Consider the following 14,883-nt stretch of genomic DNA (forward strand, 5'->3'; position numbering starts at 1 on the left):
AAAAAGTAAATAGATCCAGATGAGCCCTTCCTGAAGTTATAGCTTAGCTACATACATCATAGAGCCAAAACCATTATTATATGATTCACTCTTTCAACACATTATTTATTATGTGGCTGGTAAGGCCACCTCTTTTCTCAGGAGAGGAGAGGCCACAGGGAGGAAGACCAGCTAACTCACTTTAAAGAACTTTGTACGCATTACTGTCTTCCTTACTTTACTCATTTATGTGTCAAACAGTAGGAAGGCATACAGGGATGAGCAAACACACACAGACCTTGTCTTCTGTACATGGTAAGTATTTTCATATGTAACTATAGTGACCCACTGCCCAGCTTGCCTGGGACTTGGGGAGCTTGCCCAGAAGGAATAGCCACTGCTGACACTGGGAAAGTCTCTGACATACTAGGAGTTTGTCACCCAATCAATACGATGTACTAATTTAAATTTTACAGCCACCCCAAGGGCTATTTATTTTTCCCAGTTTTTAACAGATCAAGAAAACGGGGTCCAGGGAGGTCACTGGTGAAGCCAGGATTTGATACTGGTTTACGTGACTCCGCAGCCCATGTGCTTTACGCGATGCTGTGTTTCTGAGATGAAATGTCCGAACGCTGAACACTGCCGACCACAGCCCTTGAGTCTTCTGCACCACACCACCACAGCTAGGTTCTGATCATTCTCCTCCTCTGCTCCCTCAGCCACTCCCACCCAGTCTCCACCACAGACTGTGCAGCTGTGATTTCATCTGCTTGGCAGTTGTTCACAGATAATGCATAATCTCCCTCTACCACTACAAGAGTCAACTTTTTATAGCAAGTTGTTTAAACCTCTGTAGGTAAACGTCTCCTTCAATAGAAATCAGGGCACCATTTTCAAGCATCAGAAACACACTTTGCACTAGACTTGTACTCACCTCTCAACTACTACACACTCAAACTAGTGATAAACAGAAACTCACTGGCATTTAATAGTTCAAACAGAATACACGGACTTTTAAAGATTTCATATACATTAAAATATGTATTAAAACAGACCTTCAAAGTTTCTCTTAAAAAAAGAAAAAAAACCTAATTCAAAATGCCAAGGCCACATTCCAAGAGATAACCACCATTTGCACATCTTCAGTGTCACCAAAATAAGGTCTATGGTTTGTATAAGTATTTCAGGCAAAACACACACACACTCCAACTAGTCTGTACTTAAACGGCAGCTCTCACTCCAAAAATTCCAGCACAATTACACTCCGTAGGGAGTAAAATTCACCCAAATAATGACACAGCCTATGTAATTTCCTTGCCACCAAAGAAGAACAGAGCCTGCAGACTTTTTATGTTTTGTTCACATTCTTCATGAATAAAGCGTGCCTCAGTGATCCTCAAATTAACTTTCCACTTGCATCATTTCAGTATTAAAAGAGACTTTAAGGCCGGATCTTTCACAAGGCCTTTGTGAAAACCAAATATAGGCTGGCCTGTGTCTCCATGCTACTGTGATTACTGAATTTGCCACTTAAAGACCCTATGCCTCTTGAAAACAAGGTTGGGGCAGAGAGAGAAAAGCTAAGAAAGGCCTTTCAAAAGCACACACAGTAGAGGCATTCACCAATCTGCACAGGGCGGGTAATATTAGTTTGGCTACAGTAGTTCTCTCTGACAAAGTGCTGGAAGCTCTGGCTCCAGCAATAACTGCTCTAGATGCTTTTTATGAACTTGGGAAAGCCAGCACCATTGTGACCTTCAACCTACATCAAAAGTCATCAGACTCAGACTCAAGTGACTGCAGTCAACCTTGTAATATGTTCTAAAGGGGAACATAAAAGGGGTGTTTCAGTTGGGTGCATTTTCAAGCAAACCAAACACTCTTCTGACATGCTGAAGGAAACCACACCCAGAACAGGTTTCAGGGGTGGAGGTGGGGTAAGATACCCAACTTAAGTTCAAGAGACCAGCCACTGTTGGGCCCCACTTTACCATTTAACCAGAACGTGTAATAATAATGGCTGTCATTGATTACTGAGGGTCTACTATGTACCAGGTACTGTGACCATTTCCATGGAGAATCTGACTTTTTCTTACAATAATTTTATTTCATAAAATCTGTATTTACCTTCATCCCAGAGATGAGTGAACAGGCTCAGATTAGTAAAAAGACTGCCCTGATCTACAAAGCAATTTGGCAATAGGCACAGAAATACTCACATATGAAAGTTTATGATAAAATGTTAAATGAAAAACAGAAACAAGACACCAAAAAACTGAATCTATATAATGATTATAATAACGTTAAACTGTACATGCATATAGATAAGAACTATCGAAAAGTTAAAATCTGCTGGGATTGCTGGATCTTAAACTATTCTTTCTTTTTGAACATGTCATAATTTGGCTATGAAATAATTATTGTATAAGTGAATTTTGGAGTAATATAAAGAACAGTTAGAAATTAAACTTTTTTTGCCCATAAGTGACCTTCAATCCTACTGTGGTAAGAATATCACCTGAGTGGCCTCTTGACTCATACTGCTTTCATTACCTGTGCCCTTTTCATCAGGAAGGCTTTGGACTGGTGCTAGTTGAGAACAGAAATAACTTATCTCCCCATCCCTTTTCTTTCTTCTTTAAGGGGCAAAAACTTCCAGTCATCAAGTTTCAGCAGATGTTTTTTCTCCTCCACCTAATCAATACCCACTAATTTTAAAGCTTCACCTGCAGACTCACAGGAAATGAGCACTTATCAAGTAACAGATATTTAATGTATGTTAAATCCACTTTTAACAGCCACACCTGAAGGCACTGCTAGGGAAGCCTGATATACATGAAAGTGGACTAAAGTCTAAGTGCAAGTGCAACAAGGGCATCATTGATTTCATATAGGATGCTTTTACTAAAACGGAGCATGGGGGAAGGAATTTTTTTGCTTTAAAAAAAAGTTTAAAAGTATGTAAAAGGTTGAAGTCATAAAGCAGGTATGAATTTACCAAGCCTCTACTTCCCAGGATAACACGCTAAAATTCTGAAAGAACTTAAAGAAACTGGCCGAGAGAATTGTTTTAATGCTCCATTAATACCAAATGGGTAGGGATGCTTGGGTGGCTCAGTTGATTAAGTGTTCTCTTGGTTTTGGCCTTGGTCACGATCTCACAGGTTCCTGAGTTCAAGCCCTGTGTCAGGCTCTGCGCTACCAGCAGGGATCCTGCTTGGAATTCTCTCTCTCCCCTCCCCCCACCCCACTCACACTCTCTCTCTCAAATTAAAAAAATAAACTTAAAAAATACATATACCAAATGGGTAAATGAAAAGAAACTGTGCTTTTTTAACCTCACCAATTTTGAGAAATGCAGGATTAGCAAATACAAAAATCCCAGCCAAATTCTACAAAGATTTACAAAGATAGGAATTAACCAACCATGCTTTTAAAACCCTGTAATCTCCTAGGGTAATACTAAACTTTCTTTAATTAACTATTATACATTTGGATATAAGATTATTTTTATAGTTACTTTAAAATGCTCTAGATTACCTGAAAGAGAAATAGACCAGGAAACCTTTAATGTAGACTCATATAAAACACATGAACTTTAAACCTCAGGAAGGTCATAAGCTTTCTGGAACTTTTTTGCTGTCTGCTCACAGGGGTAAAGAGGCAAGTAGAGATTATTTTCAAGGCAGCACTTTTTTTTTTTAAATGTTCATTTATTTTTGAGAGAGAGACAGAGCATGAGCAGGGGAGGGGCAGAGAGAGAGACACAGAATCCTAAGTAGGCTCCAGGCTCTGAACTCAGTACAGAGACTAACTAGAGGCTCGAACCCACGATCTGAGCTGTGACATCATGACCTGAGCCACCCAGTGCCCCCCAAGGCGGCACTTCTTAAACTTGAAGATGCCTACAAACCACCTGGGGATCTTGTTACAATGAAGTTCTGACTTAGTTGATCTGGGGTGGGCTTGAGATTCTGCATTTCTAACAAACCCCCAGGTCATCTGCAGACCACACTAAGTAACCAGGTTCTAAGTACCTTGCAATTTAAAATTCGAGGAGGCTATGCTGTTTCTCACCCCACAAATGCAACAGTCTCCTAACTGGTTTCCAGCCTCTTTTCCTGACCACTACCCTCTAAAGCAATCAACACACTAAGCAGTCAAACACACCTTTCTTGGGAGGAAAAAAAAAAGTCAGAACAAGTCACTATTCTATCTAAAATCCTTCAGTGGCTTTCCACTGCTCAACTTACCTCCGAACTCCTTAACCTGATTTACAGAACCACACATTCTCTGGCTTTTCAATTATCCTTCTAGAACCCCTCCTATCCACCCTTCCTCATTCTGTACTCTACAAACTCTGGCCACCCTGAACCTGCTCCACTTCCCCTACCCTGGTCTTGCATCCCTAGCCTGGGTCTCTAATCTGGAACAAGTTTATTCTCCACTTGCATCTCTACTCCGTAAACTCAACCAGCATTTCCAGCATTGCTGAAATATACTTCCTCACACACTTCCTAACCAGGGGACAGGTCTCAACACATTTTTATTAATAAGCTGATAGGATAAGCAAGAAAGCAAACCCTCTATTTTATTTTATTTTTTTTTTTTTTTTTTTTTTTTTTTTCAACGTTTATTTATTTTTGGGACAGAGAGAGACAGAGCATGAACGGGGGAGGGGCAGAGAGAGAGGGAGACACAGAATCGGAAACAGGCTCCAGGCTCTGAGCCATCAGCCCAGAGCCCGACGCGGGGCTCGAACTCACGGACCGCGAGATCGTGACCTGGCTGAAGTCGGACGCTTAACCGACTGCGCCACCCAGGCGCCCCAAACCCTCTATTTTAAAAATCAGTTTTGGGGCGCCTGGGTGGCGCAGTCGGTTAAGCGTCCGACTTCAGCCAGGTCACGATCTCACGGTCCGTGAGTTCGAGCCCCGCATCGGGCTCTGGGCTGATGGCTCAGAGCCTGGAGCCTGTTTCCGATTCTGTGTCTCCCTCTCTCTCTGCCCCTCCCCCGTTCATGCTCTGTCTCTGTCCCAAAAATAAATAAACGTTGAAAAAAAAAATTTAAAAATCAGTTTTATTATTTCTTGGGATTCTTCTTGCTCTAAAGTTGCCTAGATTAGTGACGGACTACTGAGCTTTTAAATGCCAAGTCCTTCACACCCATGAACTGGTTTAACAACTGCCAAAGTCTTAATTAAGCCAATCTAAGAACATAGCCAGCAATCTTAGCCAGCTAAGAACACAGAAGTTAGAAAAATGCTTACAATACCTTTATTGTTTATTTCACCTGTCATTAGTTTTTCATAGCTGGGGGCCTAAGAATTGATAGAAACTTGTCAGACAAGGGGGAGAAAAGATACCAAGATCTAAAAATGGCTGAGATCTACCTGGCTTACTTTGATAATGTGCACAGGTGTAATTCCACTTTGATGGATGTATGCCTATGAAGCTATCATTAACTGAAAACTTGAAGCTCTGTCACTAGTCACGTCATTTTCCAGAAGACAAGAAAACAAACCCTGAAACCCATATTTAAATTGCTGTGCAATACCAGACTTCTTAAAAGTTCATCCACATGTAGAACTTTTCTTTAAAAGAAAAGATGACGATGGAAACAATAACCACACTTTACATTTTTAATAGTACATGGATGTTTTCAAGGAAGCTTCATATAGATTATGGCAGCTACTGTTCAACACAACCCTGGAAGGTAAACCTGACAGGTATTCGGATAAGGAAAGCAGCCCAGATCTTCAGAGATCCAGGACAGGGCTGTGGCGAGGTACTGCATGCCTGCCTTCCAGTCACCAGGTCGTTGGGATTTCTGTTTTTACAGTTAAATGCAGTAGATTCTTAAGAACCTAAATGGAACTAAGCGAGATGCCTTACAGAACTGTACTCACAACCTGCAGATACTAGTGTCTTTACCTCTATTTTTTCTAAACTTAGATCTTTCTGGATTGATCTTCACAGCAACTTGGTGGGCAACTAGGACAGGTAATTGACCCATCTGGCAGATGAGGTAGCTGAAGCCTGCAGATGTTAAATGGCTTTTCTAATTTAGTGGGACAGAGGCCATTCCTGACTAAATGCCTTTTCCACTATTAAACAATTTTGTTCTGAACATACTTTTTCACAACTCTTAATTCTTCAATAAATCACATATATTATCTGCTCCTATTTAGGAGCAATTCATGCAGTCAGTTCCTCCCCATCACCAAATTACAAAGATTCTATGAATGATCCAACAAGGGAGTATTCTCAAAGTTGAGTGTGCGTTAGAGCCACCTGGCAGGCTATAAAAAACACCTACTGCTGGGCCCCACCCCAGAGTTTCAGAAGTAGGGCCTGAGAATTTATATTTCTAGCAAGTTCCCAGATCATGCTGATGCTGCTGGGCTGGGGGGCCTCCTATTGAGAACCACTGCAATAAAGCAGCCCATAATAATAATTGCATTTATTTACTCTTTAACAGACTTGGTAACTATTACATGTAAGACAGGTTATGTCAGACTTTTGTCTTTATGCCCCTATAGTAACCAAAAGCAGTATGTAAAAATCACAAAATGAGCAAGTGCTTAAACTTTAAATCTTATAGGAAGGGAATCCAAGCAGAGATTCTGACCTCCTCTCCCTCTGGGAATACTTAGAATTAAGTGGCATCTGAACTGGAACTCGAAAGTAATAATCCTGACTCAAGAAAGAATTCCCGGTGCAAGAAAGCTGGAGAGCAGGGTCTCAAGGGCAGGGAAAATGCAGGGTAGGTTTAGGGAATACTGAGTACTGTTGAGGAAGGAGTAGCAGGAGCTGGAAATGGGAAGGTCAGCTGGAGCCAAGTCACAATGGAGTCAAATCCCAAAACTTTTTGCACAGAGCTCTAATCAGGGCCCAGCTTTAGGAGGCTTTAGGAGACCAAAGAGACTAAAACACAGGTAGAGGCAGTGGGGCGCGGTGAAGAGATCCCTTTCTGGGCCCTAGGCATGTGAAGAGGTGACAGGAACAGAGTCATCAGAAAGCTTCCTCAGCAGTCAGGTCATTTACTCCTGTTTCACTACCCTAAAAAAAGTGGTCTCTCTCCCTCAAAGGGAGTTATCAGTCACCTCCTTCTTCTTGCTAGCTGGCCTCCCACAGTCCTTTTAATGGACATCCCAGTCAAACACCAGATTTAAGCTAAAGGAATTGGCATTTCCTTGACCATCAGAGTTCCTAGCCCACCAAAACCAGAGAGCACCACATGTCCAGTAATCTGACCAGTCCATTAATTTTCCATGCCACCACAATGCAATTCATGATATCTGGGGAATGGGTGCTATGGCTCATACCTAACCCACTTTGTTGTCCTAGAAGAGATCAAATTTGGAATCCAAAAACCTGGATTCTGGAGCGGTAGCCTCATACCAAATGATCTGCTTATTTACCTATAAAAAATAATATCTAGCCCAGAGAAATATTATTATTAAATACATGCACACTTACTTAGAACTTACTAAGTACTACATCCCATGCTGGGTACTTTGAATAGTCTCATTTAGTTAATTATGCAAGATGATTAAGTTCAGTGCTGTACACATTAGTAGTAGTTATTATTACTACACCATTCAAAAAGGATTCTAATTCACAAATCTGTTAAGAACTTCCAAATTTTAAGGTGCTCCTGGGTGGCTCAGTCGGTTAAGTGTCCAACTTTGGCTCAGATCATGATCTCACAGTTCAAGAGTTCGAGCTTCATGTCAGGCTCTGTGCTGACAGCTCAGAGCCTGGAGCCTGCTTTGGATTCTGTGTCTCCCTCTCTCTCTGTCCCTCTCCTGTTTGTGCTGTGTCTCTCTCTCTTAAAAATAAATAAACATTAAAAAAAAAATTTTTTTTTAAAAGAACTTCCAAATTTTAGGCTGAAAGTCTGGTAAACTGTTAAAGAGATTTTTTTTTAATTGGTTACTTGTCCCACAAAGTTATCTGGGCTTAGAAAAGCTATCGTATCGTATTGGCAGGTATCCAGACCAAAACGCCAATCTTGACATGCTTTCATTAAACCCAAAAATGCTCTTATAAATCCTGGCCCCCACCCCCAAAAAAGAGTTCTCATTCGTCACCAACTCTTTTCACTGTCACAATGGGAAATATATGAAGGCTAACACTGTATCTAAGAACTTTAAATTTTCTTCATGATGAGGAGGTAGAAGCCCAGCAATCTTCTTTCTCTAAGGTTTAAGATATTATGCAAGACAAATATCTAGGTACCCTAACAAACTGGCAAGTTCTTAAAAACTTAAGACCAGCAATGCTCTTTCACTAAGAGAAGAAACCAGGACCACAAAAAAATATAAAGAAATGCAATAAGACAACTCTGAGATAGCAAGTAATAAACTGCTCTGTAGTTTTCTCTGTGTCCCACTGAAGACAAATGACTCCATAACTCCTTCTGGACACTGGGACATGTTCATTGAGCCAGAACAGCTAAGAAAAAGCACCTTTTCCAGAAATACCAAGTGCTAGATGTCAGGGTTAGGCTGCAAAGAAGGCACAAGAAATTCATGTTGATGCTTTTCAACTAGATCCTGTCTTCATTACAACCCCACCGCCGGGGCCAAGAGAATCAGTGTTCTGGGAGGCAGGTAGGCAGGAGAGAGCAATCTGGTTAGGGTGCCCATTTCACAATGTAACCTCATAACTATTATTATTATTATTATTATTATTATTATTATTATTACAGAAATAAAATCAGTATCTAAAAGTCTAGGAAAAGAAACCCAGAGAACAACAATATGCAGCCTGACCTCAGTAATGCCTGTGAACCCTCGTCAAGCTATTTGATTGTCTTCTCATCTTTAAAATCTCCTAGGTGTGTTACAAAGACAAGATACCATATATAAAGCTCCTACTAACCTGTCTGGGACACAGTAAGCACTCAATGAAATCTTTTTCCCACCAACCACAAGAGAGGAGACAAAAAGCTTTATCGAATAACTGGAATGTGAGCAGAGTCTTAAAAAATTATAGGAATGATTTGTGCACGTAAAATGAAGAGTGGGGCATTTAAGGCAAAAGGCAGACAATGAAGGCAAAACCTGGGGCTTGGTTTTATGAAGAGCTGCAAGCCTGCCTACCTGGAAGATTTGACTGGAATGTAAGAGGCAGAATATGAAGTATTTGGGGTTTGGGCCATTTGGGGAGGGTCCAATGCCAAGTTAAAGAGTCTGGCATTTAATTTACTTTCTAGGCACAAGCAACAGTTCCTGAGTAGAAGAGTAGCAATTCCTATAGGGAATTCAGTGGCTGATTTGAAACTGAAGGAAAGGTATTATGAATCTGTTACTACAAACACATTTTTTTAAACATGTCAGGTTGAGTTTTTTGTTTTAGCATTTCTTTCTTATTTGGAAAAAAAACTAACCCACCTTTAAAGACACATGATCAGGCTCTGAGGAAGGTGGTAACTTAATTTTGCAGATGAACAATTTCAAAAAGAGAGAGAATGCACTTTGGGTGTGTCTGTTAGGTGTGCTGGGTGTTGGTGGTTAACGTCTGAAGCCATCAGAGGCTGAAAGTCTGTTTCTTGTTTTACTTATACCAGGAACACCAGTGTGACAGATATCACTCTACATCTCAGACCCTTAAATCAGAGTGTAAATAAGTCACACTTATTTGCTTACTAAGTAGACTAAACACATTTTAATATCATATTCCTTTAGCGACAACATCAAATCTCATCCCCTGGTCCCTCCTGAAATTTTTAGGATCAACTGTGAAAATACGCGAAGCCAGCAAAAATATCTCCTACGAAATCACAGTACCCTCAGAAATAAACATCTCAGGCATAAATGCTAAATGAATAAATTCATGTAAGAAGCATTTTAAAAAATCAATTCAAAAGACCAGTTTACCAATACTGGGTTATAACTGCTAGGAAGGATGATATTCAGAAGAATAAAAAACGGGGTGGTGGGGCAAGGAGCAGCTTTGGAGGCATGCATAAAATTAAATCAGATGATATAATCTATATATTATAAAAGATGTGATGATTGTAAGAACTACAAACACAAACTGGGGGTAGGAAAGGGAAAAAGTTTTAGCAAAAATTTTCTTAAAGTTGCTCACAATGCAATCAGTTCCACACACCCCTACTAAGGAGGATGCGATGTTTGTAATTCTCCTGGGATCCACCATACTTGGAAGTTAATTCACCCTTTCTCAGTTCCTCAACATGGGTAGTTTTCTGTTATAGAAATACCAACACTCAACTTGTGTAACTCCTAAACCACAATATTCAGAAATAAGAAAGTTATCTGGTACTACATTAGGGAGCAAAAGTCATTAAAAAAAAAAAAAAAGCCAGCAAACAAAATGTGAAGCCTACACCTTTTGAAGAGATTTCCTTGAGAAACAGTAATGAGCACCTGGTGATTTTGTTTTTTTTTTTTTAATTTAAATTTTACTGTATCCAGGGAGGACAGTTTAAGACATTTCCTGTGTGTAAGCTCCACCCTTCTCAGTGAGCAGTTTTACAACCATCCTCAAACCTTTCAGATAACGGCCTTTTGTTATGGGTGGGCCTTTGAGAACACTGCTCCCCACACCTTCTTACATTTTCTCCTTGGTTTTGCATTTTTTTTCCCTGAGACTACAGGAGTGGGCTGATTGGATGTTGGTAATAGGTTTTCTGATCAAGGATCTGCCCGTTGGGTGCTTTCTCCTTAGCGGTGTGACACAAGGAAGCAGGGAGACTTAGTCATGCTTACAGGAGGTACATTCTGAATTCTTAAAACCTAAAACCATGGGGCTTCCAGCACAGACCCAGAAGATAACAGACACACCACCATTCCTCTCTTTACCATTTGCAAATGTCCCCTACCGCCCTGTTTCCCCAACCCACATTTTCCCAAAAAGCAAATTCTACCTTCGAAGAGCTCAAGGGGAATGAAGCAAAGACACATAACCACTCCCTGGGGGGAATGGAGCTTCCTCTTAGCTAACTGCCCCAGGAATGCAGCACAGACTAGCAAATGTTTAAAATCACGTCCCGTTCTGCCTCTTGTTTTCCAGAAAAGTGTCATTACTGTCAACTATTTCACAAGACAAATAAACCTTTGAATGAAATAGATCCTCCCTCCCCTTCCCAATGAAAACATTTTAGGATTGAGCTGCTTCCTTCCTTCCTCCTCCTCACAGGAACCACATTTGTAGCACTAAGAAGAGTTAAAATAAGAAACATACAGTGTATAAAGGCCACTTTTTCACAGCATTAGAACCATTCCTGGCCTACTACTGATTCCAGGGGCTTCCAAACGGAAAGAGTTCTGTTTTCAGTTATGAGTCCTTTTTCATGTACAAGCTCTGAGAAACCACCAGCCAGGCCTGCTGGTTGGGCAGGGACAGCCAAGGGCTGGAGGGGCCACCCCAGCAGCGGGCTGCAGGCCCATCATCCCACACACTGCTGCACACAGGTCCCTGCTCTCCGTAAAAATATGTGCGGTAAAATACTGGATTCATTCAATTATTTCAGACTAATACAGACGCCAAGAAACCTATAATTGATCCAACTAATCCAACCCATAGCACTGGAATGACAATAACTGGCTTTCATTATAAATTACATAGCCTACTAAATTGATGGGAAGGTTCTCCCCAACACAATACATCAAAAGAGTTAAAATTAAGCTTCGGAATCAAAACTGTAATTTACCCAAGGCTTAAGAACAAAAAGACCACTCCCTCCTCCCTTTTGCTATTGTTCTACGGGACTGGGTGTCGAGCAGTGCACTTTACACCTTTAGGATTCCCAGAGGTAAGAGGCTGGGGGCGCTGGGAGACAGAGGCGACCCAGAATCTAATGCTTGCATACTAATAGGTCTATTAGCATTGATCTTCTGAGCTGCAAAGATAGCTAAAAGGACCGAAAAGGTGTGTGCAGTGAGCAGCAGATACCTGACAACCTAGAAAGCCAAAAGGATACTGGGTTGAGGGCAGAGGGGAGGAGGGGGAGAGAGAGGGTGGGGGGGGGGGGGAAGGGAGAGAGGGGGAGAGAGAATGGGACTCCAAATGGAGGCTTTTCTAGAGAGTGAGAAAGTGTCTCCTTTAAGGAGTGAATGGGGTGCTCACAGCCAACCAGAGGCTTTGGGGCTGGGCCAAACGGCGGCCCGTCTTCTTTAGGGTTACATACCATATGGCACAAATAAAACCTCGGAACCCCTGTAGGCACAGCCCCAGGGCAGGTCCGGCCTTTGGGACGGGGGCTTACCTTGCAGCTGCTTGAATCTGCCTTCCAGCTGGTTGTAGTTGTAAGGCACCTGCCCCGTGTAAGCTGGGGACAGCGGCCCAGAGATGCTAGACGTCCTCTGCAATTCCATTATGCCCGGCGTAACGCCCCGGCGGGCTGCACGGTGGAAATCCCACTCCGGCCCCCGCCTACCCCCATCCAACACACAGCAGCTTCCGCACGGCTTGGCTCCCGGCCCCTGTAAAAAGGGCTGGACCTCAGGCAAGCCCCATTCCGGTCTGAAAGTCCAGCAGGCTGATCTGATAGGAAGTTGGCTGCAGCAGAGTCCACCTTAGCCCGGCCAGGAGTTACCACTCACGCATCTAATTCCTTGTTGTTTTCCTTTCTTTTGTGGTTCTCGACTAGAAGCTTGAAATAAATTACCGAGGAGGGGCGGGAAGACGGAGGGAGGAAGGGAAGGAAGGTGCAAGTCCTACTTTAAAAATTTGTTTAAATATGGCCAATCCTAAGCATGCCCCGATCGCTGAGCCCAGGAGCTCGCGGGAGCAGTACACACACCTCCTCCCGGCTGCCCGCGGCGGCCGCCGGTTTGTAATTTAATCATGAGCCACTCTCCGTGCGCTGGGCGGTGATGTCACCTGATTAGCATAACAGCATTGTAGAGGAAACGCAGGCTGTACCACGAGGAGGGGCGCGGGGGACGCCGGCCGGCCGGCGTCCCCCCACCTACAGGCGGCCCGGGACGGCCCACGCCGCCTCTAAAGCCCCGGAGCCGCGGACCCTCGGGCCGGGCCCAGGACGCGCCCGTCGCAGTGGTACCTTCCCAAACAAAGCTGCTGGAATTACAATCTTTTGTTGAGAGCCTCGTGTAACGGAAAAGTCTCCGATTACTATCACATGAAAAGGAGGCAGCCCGGGAGGGTGAGGAGCCCCGCAGGTCGCCGGCCAGGGCGGTTCATCCACTCCTCAGCGTCCGTGGAGATAACGCGGCCACCAGGGCCGCGCACCTAGGTGCGCGCAGCGTCCCTACTGCGCGGGCGCCAACCACTCGGGGGCGGCCCGGCCGGCCACTGCGTACAAGTGAGACAAAGTCAGGGCCACAGCTAGGGGAAGTGTGAGTTCATCGCACCGAAGAATCTCCTCAATAGACTTCTGCGGCCATCACAAGATGTTTAGCGGGAGGTTTTCTGGTATAACACTGGCTCCGTAATACTAAGTCGCTGCAGGATTTACGGGAGCACTGATTTGCAAGGCATTGTGGGAGAAAGGTACACAGGTATGTACCTCAAGGATCCCTGACCTGAGGAGTTTACCAACCGATGGGGAGATTAAGAGACCAGAAATTATCTTCAAATCCTACTTTGATTTGTCAAATGAGACTCCTGAACTTTTGGGTTCTTCAAGATCCTAAAACTCTCCTCCTTAACTTCTCCCACCGATCTCAACCAAAAAAAAAAAAAGAAAAAATTTGGACAGAGACAGTAACAGTGGTCAAAATATATTTTGGGTAAATAACTGACCCTAGTTTTTTCTTCCCACCACCCCAACCCCCTCTCCCCTAAGTACAGACAGAAAACAAATCACAAATTTGGCTTTTCCACATGGAATGCTGCAGCAATACTCACTGAAGAAGGTAATTTCTTCCTAAGGGATTCCAATCTGCACTAAAGAGGTGGGCCTCCACTCCAGGTTTACTTTAGTCCCCAGGGCACTGGTAATTCAAGCAACTGCATCCTGTCCAGGGCTAGAGTTAAAACAAACCTAAAGTTCAGCTAAGTGCTCAAATGAGCAACCCCCATTGCTGGTATCTACAGGACAAGGTTTTTAATACATCCAGTGTCAACCTTTAGCTTTCTAAAGCCAGGTCTAGGATTTGAAGGCATTTCTCATCATGCAGGATGCTGACAGGAATGTGGGGTTACTGGAAGAAGCACTGGACTAGGATTCCAAGACCTGAGCTTCTAGTCCTGGCCAAGCCTCTTAATCGCCTATGACCTTAGAAGAAACCTGGATTCTTTCTAAACCTCCCCTGTCAGACAGGGATAATTAATGCCTACCTTTACAAGGTCAATGAGGGAATGATGTAAAAATACCCTGACAATGATGATACCATTCAAATAGAAGTGTATTTTTCAAAATACACCTTTTGCATATTTTCCCCACATATCACATCAAAGCTACAGAAAGTTGAATGGAGAATTTTCTCAATTACAATTTTAACAGGCCCTTCTTCACTATTTCATACATTATATATTAACATTAAATATACTTCACTATTAAATATGAAATTTTAAGTCTCTTAAGTGTCCAGCTGTGGGCAGAGACAAGGAGACTGCAAAGTGCTTGCCAATTAACAATGCTTTATTTTTAATCTTTAAGCCACTTAGTGAATAGAGTATGAGTCACCACTCTTCGAGACTCCCTTTCAGCTCCCTCTGGTATGGGGAAGTAGGTGAAATGAGCTTTCTAATCAGCCAGGTTACATACTAGGTGATGGGGATAGAGGCTGGGACTAATGTAGCCACACTCAGTACTAAAGAGCAGACTCCAAACAAGCCAGGCAGAGTGAATACATGCCAAGTAAGGAAGGTTTTGAGGCTGGTGAAGGGTTTAATAGCCCTGCAGGGGCAAGAGGTGAGAAGTGGGAATCTATCTGGTATGATGGGGCAGGAGAAGAAGAG

General features: G+C 42.9%; 1 protein-coding gene across 4 annotated transcripts in view; it reads right to left on the reverse strand.

The window, feature by feature from the left end:
• The window catches only part of SPTBN1 (spectrin beta, non-erythrocytic 1), a 200,540-nt gene that overhangs the window by 99,926 nt on the left and 85,731 nt on the right, over window positions 1-14,883 (reverse strand). Inside the window, exon 1 of one of the 4 annotated variants that reach the window (XM_025932223.2) lies at window positions 12,224-12,770. The exons of the other annotated variants lie outside the window; for them this stretch is intronic. Within the exon in view, the coding sequence (XP_025788008.2) occupies window positions 12,224-12,332 (109 nt within the window). The 5' untranslated portion in view covers window positions 12,333-12,770. Of the gene's footprint in view, window positions 1-12,223; window positions 12,771-14,883 lie in introns of those variants that run through there. 4 annotated transcript variants of the gene reach the window in all.

Source organism: Puma concolor, chromosome A3 (genome assembly GCF_028749965.1).
Source record: "Puma concolor isolate L17-30 chromosome A3, mPumCon1.1.hap2, whole genome shotgun sequence".
NCBI lineage: Eukaryota > Metazoa > Chordata > Mammalia > Carnivora > Felidae > Puma > Puma concolor.